Source organism: Myxine glutinosa, chromosome 4 (genome assembly GCF_964187855.1).
Source record: "Myxine glutinosa chromosome 4, kmMyxGlut1.1, whole genome shotgun sequence".
Taxonomy (NCBI): domain Eukaryota; kingdom Metazoa; phylum Chordata; class Myxini; order Myxiniformes; family Myxinidae; genus Myxine; species Myxine glutinosa.
In genome coordinates this window covers 22,830,060-22,857,701 of record NC_136264.1, presented here as the reverse complement: position 1 = coordinate 22,857,701, position 27,642 = coordinate 22,830,060, and the positions used below count along the sequence as shown (strand labels likewise).

At 46.4% G+C, this 27,642-nt stretch overlaps 2 protein-coding genes across 3 annotated transcripts in view; both read left to right on the top strand.

The window, feature by feature from the left end:
- The window catches only part of LOC144891688 (uncharacterized), a 35,850-nt gene extending 30,874 nt beyond the window's left edge, over positions 1–4,976 (top strand). For both annotated transcript variants that reach the window (XM_078775516.1, XM_078775515.1), the window contains 3 exons: positions 3,635–3,687; positions 3,813–3,928; positions 4,491–4,976. In XM_078775516.1, the coding sequence (XP_078631642.1) occupies positions 3,635–3,687; positions 3,813–3,928; positions 4,491–4,544 (223 nt within the window). In that variant the 3' untranslated portion in view covers positions 4,545–4,976. The remainder of the gene's footprint in view (positions 1–3,634; positions 3,688–3,812; positions 3,929–4,490) is intronic.
- LOC137425815 (uncharacterized) overlaps positions 1–27,642 on the top strand; it is a 1,363,480-nt gene that overhangs the window by 841,082 nt on the left and 494,756 nt on the right. The gene's annotated exons all lie outside the window — the stretch shown is intronic.

Here is a 27,642-nt window from a genome sequence, read left to right as displayed (position 1 = left end):
CACGTCGGCGGTGGTGGTGGAGACGAGGGGAACGGCCTCCGGCCACCTGGTGGTCCTGTCCACCATGGTGAGCAGGTGTGTGAACCCCCGTGACAGGGGGAGGGGGCCCACCAGATCCACGTTGACGTGGTCGAAACGTCGTTCGGGCACGGTGAAAGGTGCCAGCGGGGCCTGGGTGTGTCGGTGGACCTTGGCCCGTTGGCAGGCCGTGCAGGTGCTGGTCCAATCGCGGACGTCCCGACGAAGGCCGTGCCAGACGAATCGCGCCGACACCAGCTTCTGGGAAGCTTTCCGGCCCGGGTGGGAAAGGCCGTGGAGGGAGGCGAAGATGCGGCGTTGCCAGGTGACGGGCACGATGGGGCGAGGCTGGCCTTGGGAGACGTCGCAGAGCAGGACAGTGTCCGCGAAGGGGATGTCGGCCAGGCGGAGGCCCGTGTCCGCCGCCCGGAGGGCTTGCACCGTGGTGTCGGTGGTTTGGTCCGCCGCCATAAGCGCAAAGTCCACGCCCAGGTGGACCGCGTTCGCTCTGGCCCGGGAAAGACAGTCGGCCACGGCGTTGTTTTTGCCGGCGACGTGCCGGATGTCCGTGGTAAACTCCGACACGGCGGAGAGGCGGCGCTGTTGGCGGGCCGACCACGGCTCCATGACCTTGGCCATGGCGTAAACCAACGGCTTGTGGTCGACAAACGCCGTGAAAGGTCGGCCCTCCAGGAGGTAGCGGAAATGGCGGACGGCCAGGTGTAGACCGAGGAGCTCCCAGTCAAACGTGCTGTATTTGAGCTCGTTCGGCCGGAGCTGCCGGCTGAAAAAAGCGAGTGGCTGCCAAACCCCGTTCACCCATTGCGCGAGCAGTGTTGCGTCGGCGAGGGCCCGCTTTGAGCTTTGGAAGGCCGCATCCATTGCTGCGGACCAGGCGATGTCGTGCTTGGCCGGCTTGCCCCGGAGGGCTTCGTAGAGGGGCCGCATGAGTTGAGCAGTGCGGGGCACGAAGCGATGATAAAAATTCACCATTCCCAGGAATTCCTGCAGGGCCTTTATGGTGCGGGGACGCGGGAACGTGGTGATGGCCTCGACCTTGGTTGGCAGCGGCACGGCCCCGTTCTTGGTGATGTGGTGGCCCAAAAAATCAACGGCCGTCGTGCCGAAGTGGCATTTGGCCGGGTTGACGATGAGGCCATGCTTGCTGAGGCGCCCGAACAGTGTTCGGAGGTGGAGGAGGTGCTCGGCCCGGGACATGCTGGCGACGAGGATGTCGTCCAGGTAAACGAAAAGGAACGGCAGGTCACGCAGCACGCCGTCCATCAAGCGCTGGAACGCCTGAGCCGCGTTCTTGAAACCAAACGGCATCCGCAAGAATTCGAATAAGCCGAACGGCATGATGACTGCCATTTTAGGGACGTCGGCCGCCCTGACAGGTACCTGGTGATATCCCCGTATGACATCAATTTTCAAAAAAATGACCCGTCCCGCCAGACGGGCGGAGAAGTCTTGGATATGCGGGATCGGGTACCTGTCGGGGGTGGTAGCGTCATTGAGACGGCGGTAGTCGCCACACGGGCGCCATCCACCCCCCGGCTTTGGCACGATGTGCAGTGGCGAGGCCCACGCGCTATCAGAGCGCCGCACGATGCCGAGGTGCTCCAACGCGTCGAATTCGGCCTTCGCCACGGCGAGCTTGGCTGGGTCGAGGCGGCGGGCCCTGGCGTAGACCGGTGGGCCCGTGGTTGGTATGTGGTGCTCGATCCCATGCCGTACTGCGACGGCCGAAAACGTCAGCCGCGTGAGGGCCGGGAACTCCGTGAGCAGGCGAGCAAACTCGTTCGCCGCCGGGACGGCGCATGCCAGCTCGGTCGGCGCGGAGCTGCTCAATGTGCATACCAGGGAGCTGAAGGTTTCGGCGTTGATTAAACGACGCCGTTGGACGTCCACCAGCAGTCCGTGTGCGCAGAGGAAGTCGGCGCCTAGCAGAGCCATGGGCACGTTTGCGTTTACAAACGTCCAAGCAAAGCGTTGGCCGCCGAAGCAGAGGGTGACGTTGCGCGGGCCGAAGGTGCGGATGGTCGATCCGTTGGCCGCAACCAAGGAGGGGCAGCAAACCGCGGACTGCCTGTCCTGGTCAGAGGCGGGTATGACGCTCAGTTGGGCGCCGGTGTCGCACAGGAAGCACCGTCCGGACGCTTTATCCGTGATGAACAGTAAGTTGCCCGTGTGGCCGGCGCTCATGGCTGGTAATGAACGCCGGCCCGGCCGTTTCCCGGCCTGCCGAAGGTGCACGGGGGTCGGCATGTCCGGGCCTTCTGTCCGAACCTGGCATGATATTAACACCACGCTTGGTCAGGTGGAGGCCCCGGTCGTCGTGCTGGAGGTGGTCGGCTCGGTGTAGCGGCCGCCAATTGCGTTGGCAGTTCGGTCGTCGACCGTGCCGGGTGCTCGGGCGCCATGGGTGTTGCGTCGGACGGCGGTGGGTCCCATGTCGCCGCTGCGATGCGCTGGCCTGCGGCGGAGATCTTGTCGGCTTCTCTGGCAAGGGCCCGGGGATCTGTGATCGTCGTGCTTGCCAGGGCGAGGCGTACCGGGTTAGGCAGCTGACGGAGGAACAGCTCCCGGAACAGGAATGCCGGAGAGTGCTCGCCGAGCAGTGAAAGCATGTAGTCCATTCGCTCGGAAGGGCGCGTGTCGCCGAGCTCGGGCAGGTCGAGCAGGCGCCGTGCGCGTTCCGCCGATGGGAGGGCGAAAGCGTCGAGGAGAAGCTTCTTAATCGCGCCGTATTTGTCAGCGGCTGGTGGGCTCTCGAGGAGGCTCAGGGCGCGGGCCGCGGTGGCCGAACCGAGCGCTGCTACCACATGGTGGAAGCGGGTGTCGTCGGCCGTGATGCCTCGCAGGGCGAACAGGGAATCCGCCTGTGCGAACCAAACCGCCGCGTGAGCCTCCCAGAAGGTAGGCAGTTTAAGGGCGACTGCCGTGTCCATGTCGGTAGGTCACCAATGAAGGAGCTGGGGCTCCCACGTCGATCGGAAGAATGGACGCGACAAAAAGCTGGAATTCATCTGAGTTGCTTCATTCAAACCAAACACTCAGGCACTCTCAAAAGCCCGTTTATCGGGCAGCAATATATATACATATTATCCCGGAGCGTTTGCCCAGGAAAGGCGAGAGGGGGCGTGGCCCAGCGTCCTGGCTGCGGCCTGGCAAGTTGAGGGCGAGCCTGCCCGGGCATGCCCGGGCGTCCCGACCGAGGCCTGGCAAGTTGAGCGCGGGCCTGCCCGGGCGTCCTGGACGAGCCCGGCATGGTGATCGCTCCGCGTCCTTGATAGGTGCAAGGCGATTGTGAAAACCCAGCGGTAGCCGCTACACTCCTCCTCCACCCTGACCCTCCACCCCATTGGATGGGGATTGTCCATGTAAAACTCTAAATGCTGAGTGTCGAGTGAGGAAGCAACACACACCGTTGTTAAAGTATTTTATATGACTCAGCTGGGGTCATAATTGAGCTCCAGACCTCCCAGACTCTGAGCAGACACTAAACATAATTGTCGCCGTAATGCAGTTGACAACATTTGCATATATGAGTAAACATTGCATTGAATTTTTAAAATCCCCAATAATGTGTTTGTTTATTCTTTTTCCTTTTTAGTGCTTGTGATGAATCCCGTCGGGGAACATTCAGGGACACAAGAAATATACCATGTATGTTACTCTTATGAAGAGAAGTTTGGGAATGTGGTAAATAACCCTTTTGATGATTTGTGTGTGGGGGGGGGGGGGGGGCGTTTTCATTCTAATTTTCTTTCTGCACAATCTTTTTGCCCCAGCAACAGGGATTTACAACCTTCCAGAAACTACTGTTGGTCCCAGCCCCAGCAAAACTTCTGGAAATTATCCACATTACTTTCAACCAAACCTGGAACGTGTTGATACTCAAAAACAGGTAAATATATTCATGAACCTATAATTTTGCATTTTATCACTTTATTTACAGTATGTAATCTCAGTAAGTCTTTTCATTGTTGAGTCAAATTGTAATTTGTTAAGTCTCCGTAAGGTGTACATGAATAAAGTATGTATTTGATAATTTTAATGTTTACTGATAAACAACTGTAATCTGCTGCACACTGCACTGCACCACTTCCTCTTGTGGTAAACATGAGAGAATATAAACATGGATAGTCAAACAGTTTTTAATCATTTTTCTTGTATTTTACAATTAATGCTTTAAAACTTTCTTCTAATAAATGAACTGAAATCAGATTATGGCAACGTGTGATGAGCCAAATGGCCGAGTCTCAATTACTAATATTTTTACCTCCTCAATATGAAAACAGAATAAACTAGAATGACACTCGGTAGATGAATAACATTATATTAACAATCAAAGTCTGAACGGTAGATTTTTAAAATGCCCCTTGCTTTAAGCCTCTTAGTTATTGATGTCAAATATTATATCGTCAATCTTTTATTTCACCACGGCCCTCACACTTTTTTCTGTGCAGGTATTCTTCTCGAGGCCAAAGGTACCTGCGAATGTGGAACCTGAAAACGAGTAAAGTGCCACCTGCCATGTGAAAACCTCGTGCAATATTTGAATGACAGTAATTTTATCGGAGGAAACGATCCAGCACATTGAAACATATTCTTAATTTTAATTTTCCATATATTCGTTTATCTTTGGAACTATATTTTTTGGGTACTGACAAAGTTCTAGTATTTAAATGTCTGTATCATGTGAGCATTGACTTGATTTTGTTTTGGGTGGGGATAAAATATCTACTTTTGTTGGAATAAAAAGGTATAATACTTGATGCAAGTTGCACATATGAAGACTGTATTGTACGCTTGGCGCTGGCGCTATTTTGAAACAAATCTGCTATTACGTTATGGATTATATTCCAAATATATCAAACAATTTGATTTGCCACCATTCTTTTCCCAGATGCCTCCCCTAATATGTACTGAATAAAATGGAAATTTCCATCTTACGTCAGATGATCAGACTTTTTTTGGTATACTATGTCATGGCTCGTACAAGAGCAAACTCACAGAACATAAAACAGAGGGAGCAGCAGACAAGAGGGGCCGATAGAGGTAAGCACAGCAACGTTGGGGAATAGGGACATCATCAGAGCAGTGGAAGATAGAGGGCTGTGGTGTGTGGTGGGTACATGGGATAAGCAAGATGGACACCACAAAGACTTTCAAGAAAAAAACAGGGAATTTGAAGGAGGTGGGTTTGGGATGGATTAATGGGGGTACAAAAGATCATGGTTGTGGATGGGGAAAGATAAGAGATGGTGGTGAACAGCTGTTTTAAAAACCTGGAAGGAAGAGTGGTGGGATTGTCGAGAGTGTGGGAGTTTGTTCCAGAGGTGGGAAAAAAGAGGAATGAAAGAGTGAAGGTGAGCAGTGATTTTTGGTTTTGGAAGTTTCACCAGAAGAGGGTTGCTGGCAGATCTTGTGGGACCTTTTGGAATATTGGGGTAACAGAGCACAGATTGAGGAGTAGGGGCTGCAAGGCCGGAGAGGATTCGGTAGAAGACAGAAAGACCACCGACCTGCCTGTGGTGAGTGAAAACCCCTTAGAATCCACTTTATTACCCTCCGCCCACGAAGCGAAAATCAGGGTTAAGCATTCGGTTACGTACATCGTACATGTCTGCATTTCAGTAAAGTAAAGTGTGTGCCGTGTCAGCATATTAAAAATTCATTTTCTCGGCAACCGTTGGTCTGATTGACATTAAATTTTCACCATCGGAGGGCCTCGTCCTGTATAATATTTTAGTGAATATTATGACGTCATAGCTCACGTGGTAAAGGCACCATCTTGGAAAAAAGTTACACCTATATATCTCCCAAACCGCTCAATGGAAAAAATGTGCCAAACCAAGACATTTGCCAAACTAACGCATGCACCAAACCAACAAATGCGCCAAACCAACACATTTGCGAATCTAACACACGCGCCAAACCAACACATTCGCCAAACCAAGACATGTGCCAAACCACACATTCGCCAAACTAACACTTTCACCAAACCAACACATTCACCAAACTAACACATTCACCAAACTAACACCTACGCCAAACCAACACATTTGCCAAACTAACACATGCGCCAAACCAACACATTTGCCAAACTAACACATGTGCCAAACTAATACATGCGCCAAACTAACACATGCGCCAAACCAACACATTTGCCGAACTAACACATTTGCCAAACCAACACATGTGCCAAACCAACACATTTGCCAAACCAACACATGCGCCAAACCAACACATTTGCCAAACGAACACATGCGCCAAACCAACACATTTGCCAAACTAACACATGCGCCAAACTGACACATGCGCCAAACTAAGACATACGCCAAACCAACACATTCGCCAAACCAGCACATGCGCCAAACCAACACATTTGCCAAAATAACACATGCGCCAAATTAACACATGTGCCAAACCAACGCATGCGCCAAACCAACACATACGCCAGACCAACACATTCGCCAAACCAAGACATGTGCCAATCCAACACATTCGCCAAACCAACACATGTGCCAAACCAACACATTCGCCAAACTGACAAATGCACCAAACCAACACACCCGCCAAACTAACACAAGCACCAAACCAACACATTCGTCAAACTAACACATGCACCAAAATAACATGCTCCAAACTAACACATGTGCCAAACCAAGACCCAAACACATCGGTTTGCAAGTTACCGTCTGCAATTCCAATGTAAGCGACATAATTGCTCTTCTTTTGGGTCTTCGTAGTCCTTGTGGTCTTTTGTGTACATGGGGTCTTTTGTGTCCTCGAGGTCATTTGGGTCCTTGCGGTCTACAGTGTCTTCTGAATCTTTTGTGGCTTTTCGGTCTTCTGGTTCATCGGTGTCTTTTGAGTCATTCGAGTATTGTGGGTCCTCAATCTGGATATTTGGGTTATTTAAGGGTCTATGGGGTATTTTGGGTCTTCGGGGTTTTTTCGGTCTTCTGGGTCTTTTCTATCTTTTCGGTCTTATTTGGGTCTTCTTTTTATTCAATGGTCTTTTGGATATTTTGGGTCTTGGTATCTTTGGGGGTCTTTTCGGTCTTCTGTGTCTTTTTGATCCTTTCGGTCTTCGGGGTATTTAAAGGTCTTTGGGGTATTTTGGGTCTTTGGAGTATTTTGGGTCTTTGTGGTCATTTGGGTCTTTACCAGTCTTCAAAGTATTTTGGGTCTTTAAGTGTCTTGGGGTATTTTGGGTATTCGGGGTCTTTATGGGTCTTTGGGGAATTTTGGGTCTTGAGGGTCTTTTGGGTTTTTGTGGTATTTTGGATCTTTAAGGGTCTTGGTGTCTTTGGGGTGTTTTGGGTTATTTTGGGTTTTCAGGGACTTGTTGGTCCTTTACGTCCTCTGGGTCATTTGGATCCTTGGGGTCTTCAGGGTATTTGGGGTATTTTGGGTCTTCAGGGTATTTGAGGGTCTTTGGGGTATTTTGGGTCTTTGGGGTATTTTGTATCTGCAGGGTCTTTTGAGGTATTTGGGGTATTTAAGAGTCTTTGGGGAATTTTGGGCCTTTGGGGTGTTTATGGGTTTTCCGGGTCTTTAAGGGTCTTCGGGGTCTTTAGAGTCTTTATGGTATTTAAGGATCTTGGGGCCTTTTGTGTCTTTTGGGTTTTTGGGATATTTTGGGTCTTTGGGGTTTATTTGGTCTTCAGGGTCTTTTCAGTCTTTTGGGTATTTGGGGTCCTCAGGGTATTTTGGGTCTTTGGGGGTATTCTGCGTGTTTGGGGTCCATTGGGTCTTCAGGGTATTTTGGATCTTCAGAGTCCTTGTGGTCTTCTGGGTCCTTGGGATCTTCATGGTCTTTTGCATCTTCAACAGTCTACAGGGTATTTTGGGTGTTTGGGGTCCATTGGGTCTTCTGGGTCCATGGGGTCTTTTAGTTATTTTAACCGGTGGACACACTGTCGTGTTCAAAGATTGCTCCTTAAACCCCCCCCCCCCCCCCCCCCCACTTGGGGTCTTTAATTAAAATAAATCCATGTCACTCAATTCCAGGTGTGACGTAATTCTCCAATGTATGCAGATGTGACTGCTGGTTGACCAACACATCAAAATGTATGGACCATTGAGGTGGTGGACATATAACACTGCCCAAGCCATAACATGTGGTGGAAGGTCTTACATTACAATATAATGTGGATTCGCATCACTCCAAAAGTAAACATTGTATGGAGATAAACTAAGGTAAACAGCACACCCATCACTCAACAGAATAAGCTTTGATCTTTTAGAAAATGTATTGAAGTGCTGCAGCATTCGGTCACAAACTGTGAACCTGTTTTCATGATCTGCATCTGACAATTCACAAATGGCAGTTGGATTATATGGTTCCATGTGAAGGTCTTCTTTCATTTTGCGATTTAACGACGAATACGATACATCCAACTCTGCAGAACGTTTTTGGAATGATTTTTCGGAGATCTGACAAAGGATGTTTTCGTGTTTTGACGTACTCACTAACGTACTCACTATTCCCAAATCACAATTTTTTGGTCGTCTGCTGCGCTTGCCGTCGAGTGCACTTCCAGTCTGAAATGCCCGTTTCCCAAAGATGAAGATTTGATTTTATTATCTGAAAAAAAGGAAAATACAAATACATGTATTTTGTATAAACATGTATACATGTACAAATACATGTAAAAACAAATCTCATATAAGCAGCTAAAACCATGTCCTGGGAGTTATAGCTCACCCTGTAGATATACTAAATACGCTGCACTTCCCTCATTCAATCAGTCAGACACTACTTCATGGAACAAAAAGAAATATGTAAAACAAGACCTCCCTTGAGTAAATCTGTGCTGACTCTCATTAATCAGCTTCAAGTTATTGAAATGGTTCCATGACAAAATTAACATCTTCCCCACCTCCCCACAACTGAAATCAAGCTAACAGGGCTATAGTTCTCCTATTCTTCTCTGGAACCTTTCTGTGTTACATTTGCTTCTCTCGAATCCTCTTTCGTCTATGGAACCGGCTCCATGCATTTGTTGTCTAGATTTCCTCCCTCCAGTCCTTCGAGAATGCTGTCCATTGTCAGCTCAGGCGTTGCCCCATTTCCACCCCAGCTCTCTTTTCCAATGAGCCTGGTGTTGGCTTAGCGGTTAGGGTGCAGGTTTGGTATCCTATGATCCTGAGTTCGAATCCCGGTCGATCGTTGAATTATAAGACCAGGGCGGTTGACTCACTGACTCAGCCTGTCATCCTTCCGAGGTCGGGAAATTGAGTACCAGCTTGCTGGGATGAATGATCCCGGTGTGGTTCCCCCGATTTACAATTGGTCCACCGTATCCCTGCGCATCGTAAGAGGCGACTAAGGGTTGGCGTCAGGAAGGGCATCCGGCCATAAAAACATTGCCTCAAACAGGGAACCACGATTGTCATGGGGCCCGCAAGGGCTGTGATTTGTCATCCACTCAATGGTCGAAACGGCTCGTGATGGTGCAGCCAAAAAGCCCTCTTGCATTTTTCCCAGCATGATGCCTCCCTAAATTCACACAAAGCTAATCCAGCAAGCGGAAAACTGAAACAGCAGGCCAGAACCTGGTGAAGACAAGGGAGACTACGACCAGGTTCTTTGGACAGCCTGCATCAATGGGTTTTTAGCACCTCAAGTTAGATTTCTCCAAACATCCCTATATCCTGCACTCTTTCCCAAAACTCTGGAAGAGATAGCTTGGGTTGTGGCTTTACCACATCAATGCATCACAATCACAGTCTGCCTCTTCCTTCCCTTAACTACACAGAGCATGGTTGACTTCTCCAGACTTTCGTTTTCTGGATGCATGGTGTCCAAAGTATGACAGTTTCTCTTTTAGCATGTGCTTCTCATGTATAGTGTCAAGTGCTGTCAGCATATGTTAGATTGTTGACAAGTCTTACTCCAATCCTGACCCAGGACTGCCATTCAGGTTTGATTTCCTCATGATGAACTCACTATACGGGTTGAACAAGTAAGGTGAGAGAACACACCTGTCTAACCCTTTCCAATTCCAAATCATTCTGTCTCTCCATTCTCTGTTAATGCCATAGCTTCTTGTTTAGTGTCTAGGATTCTTATCAGACAAATCAGGTGCTCTGACATCCCCATTTCTTTCAGCATAATTCACATCAATTCATATTCTTCGTTCATTTGCTGCACAAGCTGCGGCGTCGCATCATTGCCTGAGAGCGTGGTTGTGCCATTGATGCAATTCTCTCTGCTGGATAGGGCAGGAAATTGTAATTGGGCCACGGTGCCGGCTGCAGCTCACTTACTCTTCACAAAGGACATCATGGATCTTTAACGTCCACCATCGAATGCTGGCAGATGGGAACCTGTTTAACATCCATCGAGGGATGGTATGCACACTGATGGATCACCTTGTCTGAAATTCCTGGATGACAGCTTATAGCTGGGTTGGGATTTGAATCCGGGCTGCACAGTTTAGAGACTCATGTGCGTACCTCGAGGCCAACCTGTCATCCCACTTTCTAAAAACAAAAAACACGTGCGTCCATGAAGCAGTCCATAAAGCCGTGTTGGATATATGTCTATTAATTACGTACGTCGGTTGAACGTCGATTTTGTTTGAACGTCGGTTGCATCCTGACTACACGTATGTGTATTAATTACCTGCTATTTGGAATGTACCTTTCGACCCTTTAGACTGCTGAGACCCCTTAGACCTTTGAAGACTCTTTAAAACTACTAAGACCCTAAGGATCCTTAAATACCCTGAAGACCTAGAGGACCCAAAATACCTCAAAGACCCATAAATACCACAGACACAAAAGACCGAGATGACACAAGACACCCTGAATACCCTTAAAGACCCCAAAATACCCTGAAGACCCTAAAGACCTACAAAGACCTAAAATACCCAAAATACCTAGAAGACCTTTAAAAACCTCGGGAATCCAAAAGACCTCAAAGTTCCTGAAGACACCAAGATCGTCAAGACCCTCAAGTCCCCTTTTACCTTTAAAACCCTTTGAATACTTCAGACACCTTTTAGATGCATTCACACTTTAGACCTTTTCGACCCCTTGAACCTTGACCTTTACACCCCTTGTATCCGTTTCGACCCCTTAGATCTCAACACCATTTAGACCCCTCACACCCTTCAGACAGATTAGACAGCTTGGGCCCATGACCATTTAGAGCTTTAGACCACTTGAACCTTTTTAGATTGCAAATAAATTACAAATATATAATATCACCAATATTAGAAATAAATTTGTACAAAAGAAATGTTTGTATTGTGATTGGTGTAAATCATGACAACACAGCAATTTATGTACAGTCAGGTCAATATCCTCAGTTAAAACAAGCCTGTGCTTCTGTAGTGATGCATGGCGAGGCGAGCGTAACGAGCCGTTCCGCACTAGTCTATTATGTAATGTGAAGTGTGGTCCGTCTGTGTGTTTGTCCATTCGGCTGTCTCCCATTTCCAGCAGCCACTTCCGGTGCGGCTTTTGAAAAACTCCACACACAGGCAAAGCTCAACATTCAACCAAAATAAATGCATGCGACGAAACGAAATACATTTTATATGTATAAATACAACATGGAATCGCAGTTTGTTTATTAACAGTGCGTTAAGGTACGACTTGACCTCTGCTGCAGGATGACACTCGCTCTCGAGCCTGGGTTCGAATTTCCGCCCAGCTATAAACGGTCATCCCGGTGTTTCACAGATTGGGTGAATCATCAATGTGTGTGCCGTCCCTCCGATGGACTCTAAACTTGGCATCCCATCTATCGACATTAGTTGGGGGACGTTAAAGATCCCCACAGTCTTTTGTAGGAAGACTATAGGTGAGCTATCCGCTGGTACCATGGCCAAATTACAAATTCCAACCCGAATTACTGCTGGGAAGGCAACGGCAAATCACCCAGTATAATCCTTGCTCAGGAAGCTGCTTCGGCAGCATCGACGCATTGTGGCACTGATGAGAGAGTGCGCTCAACATTTTAAAAGGATAGATCCTGGACATATAGAGAGGGGGGAAAGGAGAGAGAGAGAGAGAGAGAGAGAGAGAGAGAGAGAGAGAGAGAGAGAGAGAAAGAAAGAAAGAAAAAAAGAAAAAAAAGAGAGGAAGGAGCGAGAATTTTGTGTCCTTTTATTATAAAAGTATAAAACCCTTTCACAAAGCAGTTGTAAACAAAGCAACCAGTTTAAAGAAACATTTGCACAAGGATCATAAATACACCAAAAAGGAGCAAAGGATATTTAAAAGAAACCAGCAAGTATAAAAATATTTTACAAACCAAAGGTGAAAAAAAAACACAAACACAAACAAAAACAAACAATTTTAAAGGAAATGCTCATGCGAGAGCTATGAATACATCAAAAAGCAAAATTAAGCGTTTCGTTCCTCACAGAACAAATAACATTTTTAACACACCATCTATCATAAAATTCTTGTTCTTTTCCATACTTGCTGCAATACAGGTACACAAGCTGTATCCGAGAAATAATCAGGACTTTCAAGGTCAACAAAATATTACAAAAAGAAAATTGACCACCTTCCACCTTATTTTTCCTTGTTTTGTAAATTGCCATTTTTCCTTCAGCACCAACAGAGTTCGCTAAATCAGTTTCAGACTTATGTACAGCAGAAATAGGATAACCACAAATAAATTCAACTGAAGAAAAAGAAAGCCCCATTTTCAAAATATTGGCATGCAAGAACTTAAACAAAGGAACAAGTCTTCTACACCCAACATATGCATGATAAAGCGTTTCACAACTTTCACAAAAGGGGCACACTTCAGAAATGTCATTTGAAAATTTGTGCAACAAAATGTTATGAGGAAGAATCCAATGCGCAAGCCTCCATTGCAGGTCGCCCGTACGTTTGGAGATTGGAGGTGCAGAGAGACTGCGCCACACAGGAGTAATAGGGGAAGGAGTTGACAGGTGCTCTTTCCACTTAACTCCAAAAGGGCCTTTTACAAAGTCGGCAAAAATAAAACGCACACAACATTCATGTAACCCCTTTCTCAATGGAGTTAAGGGGTACAAATTTGCCATTAAAATTAAAAAGCACAACAGGGAAAGCATATTGGTCAAGCAAACCCGCAGACTCAAACAGGCTCTTGAACTCTACTCCAAGATTATTTGCTGCTCTTGAAATAGCAAAAAAAATCTGGCTAATAATCCGAATGGACCTGAAACCAGAGCAGGCAAAAAATTCGTGAGCAGATTTCCATCTTTCTCTTTGAAAGTCCAACAAATTATGGACAGAGAGAAGATCTGACCCCACAAAGTACTGCACAAAAGTCTTGGAAGAAGGAATGGCTGAAAAAAGGTGGTTGTAGAAGATTGGTTCGTTGAGGAACGTCGAGGTGGTAATGGAACCGGTCTCACGGCGGCGCAACGACAAGGCTTGCCAGGCGTTGATGACACTCTGCATGTACAGCGGAAGTGATGAGACATCGATCTTCGGGAGATCAAGCAAAAAGAGTTCACGACCATATCCCAGCCGACCTGCTTGCTTTAGCAAACACAAGGTTAAACTCTCCCAATGCATGGGGCTGTAAAGAAAATTCTTCACAAAAAGAAGGCGGAAAGTCATGAGCCTGCTGTTGACATCAACGATCCCTTGACCCCCATCATTACGTGGAAGGCTGAGCACGCCTGGTCGGAGCCGGTGCTTACCACCTCAGAAAAAATCAATTAAATGTTTCTGGATGGTTTTGATGAGCCATTTTGGTGGCTGTAAGACCATAAACCTGTGCCACAGGGTAGAAGTGACCAAGTTATTGATCACCAATGCTCTTCCATGGTAGGATAGGTTGCAAAGAAGCCCTTTCCATTTTTGTAGCTTGGAATGTACTTTCTCAATTAATCCATCCCAGTTTTTTGGAATGCATCGGGAATCACCGAGGTGCATGCCCAAATGGTATACGCCATCATTCTTCCAGGACAAATTTCCTGGCAGTGGCGGGAAAGAAAAACCTGAAGGTAGTCCAAAGAAGGTGGCACAACTCTTTGACCAGTTCACCTTAGCCGAACAAGCAAGACGAAAATTATTGAGAGCTCTGATTAACTCGGATACATCGTCTTGAGACTGTATTGCAGTGCAGATGTCGTCTGCATATGCTACAACTTTTATAGGGGGAGCATTAGGGGAAACGGAGAAACCCAAAAATTTCTCGTGAAACCGAACTAAAAGAGGCTCAATGGCAAGAATATAGAGGAGACCAGACAAGGGACATCCCTGCCTTATACCCCTTGAAACAGAAAAAGGAGAAATCAGTTCATTATTAACTTTCACCAAACTATAAATATTATGATATAATAACTGGATGCATGATATAAAGGTGGGACCAAAACCAAAACCCTTCAGAACAGCAAATAAATATTTGTGATCTCCACTATCAAATGCGTGTTCTTGGTCTATAAAGACGAGGCCTGTGCTCTTGCTTTGGCAATCACACACGTCAGAAATGTCACAAACAGCTCCAAGATTGTCATATATCGATCGTCCAGGCATGCAACAAGTTTGATCGGGGTGGACAAGCGAGTGGACGACGGATTTTAAGCTTGAGGCAAGGACTTTGGAGAATATTTTGTAGTCGGTGCACAGTAGGGAGACTGGACACCAATTCCGAAGTAGCTGAGTGTCCCCTTTCTTTGGTAGCAAGGACACAACTGCTCGTCTGCAACTTAGGGGAAGCTCCCCAACTTGTAAACTTTCTTGGAGCACTTCCAAAAGCTCAGTTCCAATAATGTCCCAAAAAGCTTCATAGAATTCACAAGGAATGCCATCCAGTCCAGGAGATTTACCAGTTGGTACACCGAAAAGCGCGCGCCTCAATTCCCCCAGAGTAATCGTGCTCTCCAGCGAGACTCGCTGCGATTCACACAACTTGGGCAATGGTTCAACAAAGGTATGTGCAACATCTAAATCAACTTCTTTAGCACACAAAAGAGAGGAAAAATAATCACTTACTAACCTTCTGATAGTTTTAGGTTCACTTACAATTCCACCATCTGGTGATTGCAATGACAGCATTTGCTGTTGTGCTTTATTCTTATTCTCCAAGGAGAAGAAATACTGTACTGCACATACCTTTGTCTGTACACCTGAGACTGCAGTTCTAGAAAGGAGAGTCAAGAAGTTTTAAGTTTTTCATTCTTAGCCGAACTAAAGCCCCTTGTGCCCGTTCTTTAACAAGGCGATGAAGCAGCTCCTTCTTGCTTACAAAATCTTTGTACTCTTTTGTGTTGCTACTCAACTTGGTAGGATTTGCTTGCAGTTCTAGAATCTCTTTTTCAAGTTTAGAAATCATAAAAAAATTATCCCTCGAGTGATAGAGATTATATTGTTTACAAAAATTTTTGATATGGGTCTTTGCAATATCCCACCATTGCCTCCTGCTCTGGAAAGTGTTTTCCTAGCATGGAGAGACTCCCAAAAATCTCTGAATGCATTTCAAAAATGCGGTTCTTCTAGCAGTTCCACATTGAGGGCCCAATAGGCACTCGTACGAGGGGCAGAGGGAAAAAATCAATTTTAGAGATACCAAATGATGATCCGAAAAACCAGAGGGAAAAAACGCCGTTCACAAAATCAAATTCCGAAACCCATTATTAATATAAAATTTATCTAACCAAGCAAAGGACACTGTTATTAGAGGCTTGGCACCATGAAAATTGCTTAACCCCAGGGTGCTGCAATCTCCACCCATCAACCAGGTGATATTTTACTAGTGGAGCCGCCAAATGTTTTGCACTCTCAGGGTGAGGTTCTATACCATTACGGTCCAAAGATGGCTCTAAGGTACAATTGAAATCACCAGCTAGGCAGACAAGACCACCAAAATCAATTTGGGCTAAACAATTATCAAGAAGGGAAAAATATTCTTTACTTTGAGAAGGATCACTTGGGACGTAGGCATTCAACAATGTGATCTTATGGCCTCCATAAGAAAAAACAACAAAGGCCAAATGACCTCGCCTGACTTCATGAAATGGCATTTGGCCGGATGAGATTCCTGATCTAAACCCGAAAGCAACTCCAGCTCTAGGACAATCAAATGAACTGAAAAAGCAAGAACCTCTTATTGTATTCTGCCATTCGGCTGAACAGGTATCCCCACAACGTACATCTTGCAGAAAGGCGATGTCTACATGCCTTTGCTCCAATAATAACCGTAAATGTGTCTTCCGTATAGGGGCATGGCCCCCATTTATGTTTATGTTTATACTCGCAATAGATAAAACCATAACGAGTTTTAAGACTTTATCAAGTGGCAGATCGTCGAAGTTCTTTCCTTGCTACGGAAACAATTTTTTTCAGTCTGTACACCTGAGACTCATTAGCACCATAGGCTGTCGGATCACTTATGATGCGAGATGCAGTGACTTGGAACTTGTCCAATTGTGGGAAAAATTCAACAAGTTTGATCTTTTTCCGAAAAGTATAATGAAGAAATTTAATTACTTTGGTAGGAGAGGGGACATCTAAGTCCTCGCAGTCCTGCGAATCCCCAGTTGCACCCCCTATCTCATTAGGATCCAAACTCGAACACGTGTCGTCCGAATCGCACGACTCCTGCTCAATAACGCGGTCTTTTACCTGTACTGTTGCAGCGGACACTGGCATTGGCTTAACGAAAATCAATTCGTCAGGTAACGGATCATTCTCCGCAACCTTGGTTACCTCTTCGGAGGTTTCTGGTGTACCAGGTACACCTATTGTTTGACTGTCATGCCTTAGCTCATCATTTACTGATGTACAGTCTGCAGAAGGTTTACCTCCACTTGGAGCATCACCTGACAAGACGTGTTGCTGTTCCATAGCCTCCTCATGAGGAGGACAAGACTCAGCGCCGAGGAGGTTCGGACTACCCTCATTCCTGTTGAGTGAGACCCTCTTCACAGCGACTGCTTCAGCATATGAAACAGGCTCGACTGTACTTGAACCTTGGTGCCTTCGTTTTCCTCGTGTAACAACACAAAAGTCGCTCGTATCCTCGGTTTGATTTTCATCAGTTTCACCTGGCTCTGTGGGAGCCTCGTTACCTGCCACATGTTCGCTTTCCTTTTCATTCTCCCCCCTTAGCTGTTCGGACACGCAACTGGGACATTCGTTTTTAACATGTCCGTGCTGACCACATTTAAACATACCAAGGTCTGTGGCGTAGCAAACACCCGTTATGTATAGTCATCATGTTTAATTTTCAACATCACCTCCAAATTGCGAATTCCCGGCTTTAAAATAATAAATAATTGACGCCGGAAGGACAGGACATGTTTTACCTGCTGATCCTTAAATCGAACAGGAATGAAAGTTATTTTCGACACGACGTTACCATACTGCTCCAAAGCAGTCTTAATCTGCTCGTGTTGGATGAAGGGCGGACTATTGGATATGATTACTTTCACCGAAGGTGCATCCAATGGTGAAATAAACACGAACATATCCGGCTTGACAGTCAAACTGGTTTCGACAAGCTGCGTCACCATTTCCTCTTTCGAGACGAAGATGACGACGCGCTGATTCATCCTCGATGCAGCAATTACATTGTGCATACCGATACATTTTACCGACACACAAAACGATCTGCTCCACCGTCACCTCAGAAGGTGGTGTGCACGACAAACCATTTTTCCGACAACTTTTCCAAACCGGAAAAATCCTCGATGTTCACCATGGCCACGGGCATGGGGAAACACTCGATACCGTGAAGCAAACAAGCAACGCAAACAAGCTCACTCTCAAACTTGCAAGAAATGAAACGTGTAGATTAAAAAGAGTAAAGAACAGAGTGGTAGAAAGGGAGGAAGGGCAGCACGATCACACGACGTGCACCACGAGAAAGAGAGTGAGTGAGTGAGTGTGAGAGTGAGAGTGAGAGTGAGAGTGAGAGTGAGAGTGAGAGTGAGAGAGAGAGAGACTGACTGTTTCTTCCTTTTATTAAAAGAGTACAAAAAATCAGTTATGTTCAGTCATAAAGAAACAAAACACAATAGAATGGTCTCAAGGAAAAGTTATTATCAAATCATCATCATCAAGTGTGCATATGACATCATTAAAAACCCACTTTTCTTTAAAACATGTTAAATTCTTGTTCATTTAAAAAAACCGGTACTCTAGCTTTAGTCTTGCATTTACAAGAGCCTTAAAGGTGAGCAGTACATCATGTGACGAGTCAGAAGCGTTTCCCATATTTTTCTTCCTGGATTTATAAATTGCAAACTTGGCCTGGCCAATTAAAAAATTCATTAAAACCACATTTCTAAGGGAAGACGGTCCTAAAACACCATAAATAAAAACATTGTGATTGAAGAGGGAACCAAGCTTCACAAAGCGTTCCTGAAGGAATGTAAAAAGAGGTTGCAATCGTTCACACTCAAGGTATATATGCGGTAGGGTTCAATGGATGCACAGAAAGGGCATAGATTAGAGTTAGCAGTAGAAAACCGGTTCAGTAAAACATTATAAGGTAAAATCCAGTGTACAAGTTTCCATTAAATATCTCCAACATACTTTGGAGTAGGCAAGAGATAAAAACTTCGCCAATTGCGGCAATTGGGGGGTATTGGGGGTAAAACATCCCGCCATCGAAGCCTCGGGTGCTCAGAAAATGTTTTTGCGTATAAAATTTTAACGTACGCGTTGTACAAAGTTTTCTTTGGAAAGGCGGGAAGGGATAATGCAGTATCATCAGGGCTGTTCAGGCCAGGGGACAGATTAAGTGGCGGGCTGAAGACTAGGAGTTTGGGGAAGTCACCCGCTGTTTCCTCGGGGGAAGGGCCAAGTTCCTCGCAGGTATTACGATACGTTGTGGATATCCCTTGAAGGAACCGAGAGATGATCCTGACAGATTTTATTCCGGTTTTTTGTGCCACAGCGGCAGCACTCAGCCGGCAGCTCCCAGACTCTGTCATGAGGTCTTTCACTCGCAGCAGCTTGGCATCAACAAAACGTTGAACGAGTCCCCTATTTTTCAAGCTGTTTTCCAGGAAGGGGTTGTAGCATAGGGGCTCATTCAACAACATTTCCATGTTGTATGTTGCCATTTCACGGGAAAAGGACAGGGCTTGCCAGGCGTTCATCACCCCTTGGTAAAAGGTGGGCAGCAAGGATGAATCGATTTGATGAGGGTTCATCAAGAAAAGTTCTCGGTCGTAACCCAGCTTGCATGTAAGCTGCAATATGCAGTTAGCCAGAGGCCTCCAGAGTAGGGCTTCATCTCCATATACAAGTTGGCGCACGATATGAAGCCGGAAGACCATAATCCGGCTGCGGATATCAATAAGACCTTGGCCACCTTCAGTGAGTGGTAAGTATGCCACGGGGGGTTGGAGCCAGTGTTTCCCGCTCCAGAAAAAGTCGACAATGCTCTTTTGCAGTGTAATAAGAAGGCTCCCGGGTGGTTGTAGGCATATCATCTTATGCCATAGCATAGAGGCGACAAGATTGTTAATGACGAGAGTTCTTCCGCGGTACGAAAGTTGAGAAAGAAGTCCTTTCCAGCGGGCCAGTTTTGCCATTACCTTGTCCGGTAATCCCACCCAGTTCTGCTGCTCAAAGGTGTTGTCTCCTAGGAAAATACCGAGGTATTTAATGCCACTTTTCTGCCAGTTCACTCCTCCTGGTAGGACAATTGGCGGGCAATCTCCAGGTCCTATCCAAAGGGCTTCACTCTTCTTCCAGTTTACCTGGCCTGAACAAGCCTGACAATATGTCTTTAGTGCCTGAGCCACCGCAGTGACGTCAGCACTATTTTTTATATAAATACAGACATCATCTGCATAGGCAGAGACTTTTAGCGGTGTGGTAAGAATTGATCCAGTGAAGCCAGAAATGTGCGTACGTAATTGGAGCAGAAGAGGTTCGATGGCAAGAGGGTATAAAAGTCCAGATAGCGGGCAACCTTGCCGTACTCCCCGTTGTACAGCAATGGGGCTACACAATACTTGATTAATTTTAAGAACACTGGATATATTACAATACAAAAGTTTAACGTACGAGATAAAAATAGGTCCAAACCCAAAATTCTCTAAAACTCTAAAAAGGTACATGTGGTCAATACAGTCAAAGGCTTTTCCTTGGTCAATGAAAAACAGACCAACATTCATATTAAAATTGTTACAAAACCGAATGGTATCATGGATAAGAAAGATATTATTAAAAATAGTACGTCCAGGAATACAAAAGGATTGATGTTCTCCTATTAGTACATTCATAAAAGGTTTCATTCGATTAGACAAGGCTTTGGCTAAAATTTTATAATCCGTACATAAAACAGAAATAGGACGCCAGTTCTCTATAAGTTGAGTGTCCGCTTTCTTAGGAATTAAGGTGGTGACTGCTCTCCGGCAACTCCACGGCAGTTGTCCATCCTCTAAACATTCATTCAATACCCGCAGTAGGTGAGGTCCAATGGCGTCCCCAAAAAACTGGAAAAATTCACTAGTCAGCCCATCCAGTCCAGGGGCTTTATCAGGTTCCAAGGCCTTCAAGGCAGCGGTGAGCTCAGGTAACCCAAGAGGATCCTCCAACTGCTGCTTCTGATCCTCCGCCAATGTTGGAAGGTTAGAAACAAGTTCCGATATTGCATCCTGGTTAATGTCATGCCGCATAAACCGTTGTTTAAAATGTTTCCGGGCACATTCCCTGATTCTGCCATCTTCATAAAGGAGTTCCCCATCATGGAGCAAGCGTGTAATCATTGACGAAGAGGCCCCCCTTTTAAGGCTGAAGAAGAATTTGGTTGGAGCATCAAGGTCGTGTATGTACCTCATCTTCAGGCGCAATAAAGCATTTTGTGCTCGCCTTTCGGATATGGAATTCAGTAAGGCCGTTTTTCCATGAATTTGTTGCCTCATTCCCTGGTAGCTCACACTTGCAGTTCCCTGAAGCTGTTCCTGTAATTCCAGGATTTCATCTTCAAGTAAGGTTGTGGTTTTTCTTTCCTCTTGAACACCATACGCACGATATTGTTGGCAGAACAGTCTGATGTGCGTTTTGGCATTATCCCACCATTGTCTGAGGTTTGAGAAATTCCCTTGGGAGGCAACTAGAATATTCCAAATTTCCGGAAAAATGTCCTTAAAGGTACTATCATCAAGTAAGTTGTTATTAAATTTCCAAAAAGCACTCTTGTGTTTTGGGCAGGGGGCAGAAATTTTGAGAAATGTTGCGCTGTGGTCCGAGAATCCTGATGGGCAAATTTTGGATGACAGAACGAGGCGTCCAAGTGGAGGATTAATATAAAACTTGTCCAAGCGAGCAAGTACAATATTACCCTGAATGCATCGACACCATGTGTATTGCCTGATTGATGGGTGCTGTACCCGCCATATATCTGTCAAATTCATTTGTTTTAAAAATTTGGTGAGAGGGATTGTGGAGGCAGGATGGGGCTCTTCACTGTTCCTGTCTCGTTGGGGTTGGAGGGTGCAATTAAAATCTCCACCAATACAAACATGATTGTCTTGGTTTTTTTGGGCGTTTTGGCTGTCGAGGGACGTTAGGTGTGTCCCAAGGTCATTAAAAAACCCTTGCCGAGCTACAGGCGAACTTGGGGCATAGATATTAAAAATAGTATAGAATTTTCCACAGTAGTGGAATTCTAGGGATGCTAGGGATCCCTTGTGTATTTCGTCGAATTTAAGCGATGAAGGCGAAAAGGAGGGGCTAAGAATTATTGCGACACCGCCTTTGCGGGAGTCACCGTTACTAAAAAAGGACAGGCCGGGGAAGAGCCTACACCACTCTGCGACACAGCAGTCGTTGGCATGGGTCTCTTGTAAGAGGGCAATGTCAACTTTCTTCTGTAATAAAAAATCCCTTACTTGAACTTTACGGACAGAGCTACATCCTCCGTTAATATTCAGGCTACAAATGGAAAAACTCATTACAGCTACAAGGAGGAGTGACCACCACTCAATTTTTTGATAGCAGTTCATTCTTAGCTTTTTGCAACCACTTCTTTAAACGGTGACGTTGGGAGGAATTGAAATTAAAAACGTGGGGCCGTTTTACCATCAAGCTAGCGGAATGTATAAAATCAGGTAGCTCCGGAAAAAAGGTTTCTATAACAACATTCCTTTTTCGGAATGTGTCCTTAAGAAACCTTTTTATCTCGGAGGGAGGGATTGGAGGGGTTTCTTCTTCCTTAAGGCTACCACATTCACGAACAGAGTCATCTATATCAGATGGCTCAGATGGTGTGTCACACTGGTTTTCATCATTTATCTCCTCACCGTCATCACATCCCTCCACGTTATCGGATGGGGCATAGTCCATAGAGGGAGGGGACGGGGAGGGAGAGAAATGAGCCATCTTCAGGGGAGGGGGGGGGAGGGCGGGGGTACTAATTTTTGCGGTTCAACCATATCAGTTTCTAGGTCAGTAGACAAGGGCGAGGATTCATCCACATCTATGTCCTCCAATACCGAGAAACGATTTTCTGTGACGAGGGACAAATCTAGGGCAGAGAGGAGGGGCTGTCTGTTTTCAGTTGTAGGTTTTTTAAAGAGATGACCGTTTTCATCTGTTGCTTGCAGATGTCTTTTTCCTTTTGGGCAGACTAATTGAAACTCGTCCTGGTTAGTGGGAAGAGATTGCAAGGGTTTGGGGGGAGGGGGGGGGGGGGAGGACGTGATCATCGGGAGGGGATTCCCATCGGCTACCACGGCGAGAGAGGTAGGATCAGTTATAGCAGGCAACAAGCTGTGATTGGACGATGTCGCCTGGGGGGTGAGGTCTATCGTTAACAGGAGATGGCTGCAATTAGATCCTTCAGTAGAGGGAGGGGCCCCTGTTTCAAAGGGAGGGGAAGGGGGTATGGCGGGGGCGTTTGGGTCGGTGGTAGGAGGGCTTGGGTCGGTGGTAGACAGATTGGGATCAGTGGTGGTAAGGCTTGGGTCGATGGTGGGAAAGTTTGGGTCGGTGGTGGGAGGGCTTGGTTCGGCGGCGGGAAGGCTTGGTTCGGTGGTGGGAGGGTTTGGTTCGGTGGTGGGAAGGCTTGGGTCGGTGGTGGAAGGGATTGGATCGGTGGTGGGAAGGTGGGGGGGTTGCTTATTCCCGGTTCGGAGGGGAGGTTGTATTTGTGGAGAATTCTCTTTTCGGGGGCAGTCATGCTTAACATGCCCAAATTGTCCGCAGCCAAAACATTTTAGAACGTTGGTGGACACGTACACTGTATATTCGTTCTGTTGATGTTTTAATTTTATTATAAGGTTTAAATCCTTCTGGGAATTTTTTAAAATCATAAACACTTGCCGCCGGAATGAAACCACATGCCTTAAATCGTTGTTTCGTGACCCGAAGGGAATCATGGAGATACGAGACACGATGGTACCGTATCGGGACAACTCTTTAATTTGTACATCGTCGGATACAAATGGGGGGCAATTGGATATCACGACTTTTATCGCTGGGCTATCTAGTGGGGAAATCATTACAAATAAATCTGGATCGATTGTCAAACCCTGTTCGACAATTTGTGGGACACAATCCACGTCGGACAAAAAAATAACGATTCGCTTGTTCATCCGCGAAGCGGCAACAACCTTGTCGATCCCGACAACACGACCGGTTGCGAGGACAACGTCCTCGACACTAACCTCACGTTCTGGAGGTACACAAAAGAACCCGTGCTTACGGGTCAGGCTCTGAAAGGCCGTAAATCGAGATAGTGCAGCTGCCATGCTGGAACAGCTGCATTTACAACCCCTCCCCAACTCGGGGAGGGTGAATATAATATAATCTTCCCTACCCGAACTCCGGGAATGGGAAGTAATCAGACCTCTCAGATTTCCCTAACTTCGGAAAAGGGAGGCAACAAAACAAACTGAAGGAAAGATAAACGAAAGGAAAAAAGAAAGAAAATAGAGGTTTAAGATGAAGGAGCAAACACCGATCGGGCGACGCCCAAAAACGGCGAACCCTTACCAGCGATCACCCTGTGCTCTCCGGCTCTCTCTCCCGTCTCAAAGTATATGGGAATCACCAGGAAGACTCCACGAACAGACACAAGGACACGGAGGGGGGAAAACGGGGGGGGGGGGGATGGAGCAACAACACAGAGCACTCACAGGCCTCCACAAGCAGACGCCATGACAGTACAACCAGCATACAAACGGCCAGCAGGTGGCGACAGAGAGAGAGAGAGAGAAGAGAGAGAAGAGAGAGAGAGTGAGAGAGTGAGAGAGTGAGAGAGTGAGAGAGTGAGAGAGTGAGAGAGTGAGAGAGTGAGAAACTTTTGACTTTTGTATCCTTTTATTATAAAAGTATAAAACCATTCCACAAAGCAGTGTTAAACCAAGCAACGAGTTCAAAGAAACATTGTATAAGGATCATAAACACACCAAAAAAGAACAAAGGATATTCAAAAGAAACCAGCAAGTATAAAAATTTTACCAACCAAAGGTGAGGACACAAACAGAAACCACAAACAATTTTAAAGGAAATGCTCACACAAGAGCTATGAACACATCAAGAGCAAATTAAGCGTTTGATTAAATTAAGTGAAAAATTGAGAAAGGGAAAGAGAGGGGGGGGGGAGAGAGAGAAGGGGAGAGAAAGAGGGGGAGAGAGGGAGGGAGAGAGAGAGGGAGAGAGAGAGGGAGAGAGAGAGGGAGAAAGAGAGGGAGACTTTTTTTATTTTTTTTATTTTTTTTTATTGGTGATCCCAATGCGATCCAAATGGACAGACCAGGAGATAAACCTCGCACAACCAGTAGCCGGGAGCGACAGAGCATCCATGTCCTTCCCAACCGTGTTCCTTTCTGAATGCACCATGTAACACGTCACCATGTTCACTGCTGGAGGAATGTTTGTGAACGCATCACATCATAACGCTTTTCCGATATGTTTTCCTTGATGAACTTGGGGACTTGTGAGCCACTCCAGAGGTGTTGGAAAAAGGCCGATCGTAATGGGCAGGTGCTCCGTCTTGGAGGTGCTCCATCTTGGAGGTACGCCATCTTGCAGGCACGCAATGTTGCAGGTTATCCATCTTGCAGGTCATCCATCTTGCAGGTGCCCCATCTTGTAGGTTCTCCATCTTACAGGTGCTCCATCTGTATGATGCTTTGGAGTTGCAAGCTTTCTGGGGCTACAGCGGTGATCCGTTCACTCATTTACCCCCGGGTCGAGCTGTAACCCCCCCCCCCCCATAAAATTGGGGGGGGGGGGTTACTGCAGACCGCAGTTACAAAATTTGCATAAAGGCACGGTTACTGCAGACCCCTTCAAATATGGGGTTTAGAAAGATGGGCTCGTTTAAAAACAGCTCAAGAGAATAGTTCCTGTTGTCACGGCGAACAGTAACCGCTTGCCATGCCTCCAGCATACTCCTATAGAATAGAGGAACTGGTGTTACATCAACTTTCGTGGTGTCTATAAGGAACAGTTCTTGGTCGTAGTTGAGTTTCCCTGCTTGCTGAAGCAGGCAGTGAGCCGACGCTTTCCACGAGACGTCGGTGTACAGCAGCCTACGAAGTGAAAGGAGGCGGAAAGCCATCACTTTGCTAGAAACAGCAATCAGTCCATGTCCTCCTTGGGCAGCAGGCAGGCTGAGCACACCAGGTCGAAGCCAGTGCTTACCTCCCCCAAAAAAGTCGATAAAAGTAGCTTGTAGCTTTTTGAGAATGAAATCTGGGGGCTGCAGTGCCATTAAAACATGCCAAAGCATTGATGCCGCAAGATTATTTATAACAAGGGTTCGGCCCCGATAAGAAAGTTGACAAAGTAAACCCCTCCATTTCAGCAACCGTCTCTCAGTTTTGATTATGAGAGACTCCCAGTTTTTTAAAATGAAGTTTCCAGGGCCAAGAAAAACACCGAGATAAAGGATTCCATCCCTTGTCCATTCAAGTTGTTCGGGCAGACTTGGAGGAATGGCTCCATTTTGTGGACCAAGGTAAAGAGCACTGCTCTTCTTCCAATTGACCTTTGCAGAGCTTGCCAAACTAAATTCATGGACACATTGGACCAAGGCAGAGACATCTTCATCCGAATGGACGATTACGCAAAGATCGTCCGCATAAGCGATCACCTTAACTGGGTGCGCCGTTGGTTGCGGAAGGAAACCGAGAAGACGTGCATGCAAGCGAACAAGCAAAGGTTCAAGTGCGAGGGAGTACAGGAGGCCAGACAAAGGACATCCTTGGCGAATGCCTCTACTAGCCGGGAAAGGTGGACATAAAATATTGTTAACCTTGAGTAGACTAAAGATATTATTATACAGTAACTGTACGTGAGAGATAAAATTTTCTGGAAACCCAAACCCACGTAAAACCGAAAAAAGATAAAAGTGATCAATGGTGTCAAAGGCTTTTTCTTGGTCTAAAAAAACCAGACCAACATTTCTTTGTTTAAGATCACAGATATCAATTAAATCACGCACGATAAAAATACTGTCATGTATTGTCCTTTTCGGAACACAGTAGCATTGATCGGGGTGTATGATGTCGCCAATCACGGGCCTGAGCCGGTTGGTAAGAGCCTTGGAGAGAACTTTGTAATCCGTACAAAGCAGTGAGATGGGACGCCAATTTTGCGGTTGCTGGAGGTCTCCTTTCTTTGGGACCAGGGCGAGTACCGCCCTACGACAGCTTAGCGGCAGTAAGCCTAATCGTAGGCTGTCAACCAAAACTTCGAGTAACTCTGGTCCCAGGAGGTCCCAGAAAGCTTTGTAAAATTCTGCAGGTATCCCATCCAAGCCAGAGGCCTTACCTGAAGGTAAGGTTTGTAAAGCAGCATTGAGTTCTTCCATGGTTAGCTCCTTGTTCAGTTGCAGGCACGCAGACTCCGACAAGGTGGGTAAGGAGGAAGTCAAGGATCCTGTGATCTCGTTATCGATTCCCTTAGCGCGATACAGGTCAGAGAAGTAGTTCTTGAGGGAATACCTGATGTCTTTTTGATCGTGCGTTATTCTTCCTTCCTTCATCCTTACTGAGGTAATCTGCTGACCTCTCTTAGTTCGGACTTCCAGTGCAAAAAAGAACTTGGAGGAGGTATCCAAATGACACAAGTTCTCCATTCGGAGATGGATCAGCGCTCCTCTAGCTTGCTTTGCACATAGACCAGCAAGAAGAGCTTTTTTCTTCGCCAGCAGAGAGTTCGTTCTCTCAGTACTAGAAGCCGAGAGGTTGGATTGCAAGGATAATATTTCCTTGGCAATCAGGGATTGAAGGGCAGAGTTGTGTTGAGTACGATAAGCTCCATATTGTTGGCAAAACAATCTCATCTGTACTTTGGCATTGTCCCACCACTGCCCAAGGCGGGGGAAGGATGGTTTACGTTGGAGCAAGGCCCTCCAGAATGCATGAAATGCATCAACAAACATTTTTTCTTCCAAAAGGCTCACATTAAAGGTCCAGTAGGCAGCACCACGATTCCGAACTGGTAGGCAAGCACAAAGCGTAACCATGTGATGATCTGAGAAGCCACTCGGGACAATGTCCGCGCCACTCACGATATTCAGAAAAATACTGTTAATATAGAACCGGTCCAATCTTGCGAGCGAGAGACGACTCTTTGAGCACCGACACCACGTGTATTGGCGGACAGAAAGATTGCGGATTCTCCACACGTCAACAAGGGAGAACTTGGACAAGGATCTTAACAGAGGCACTG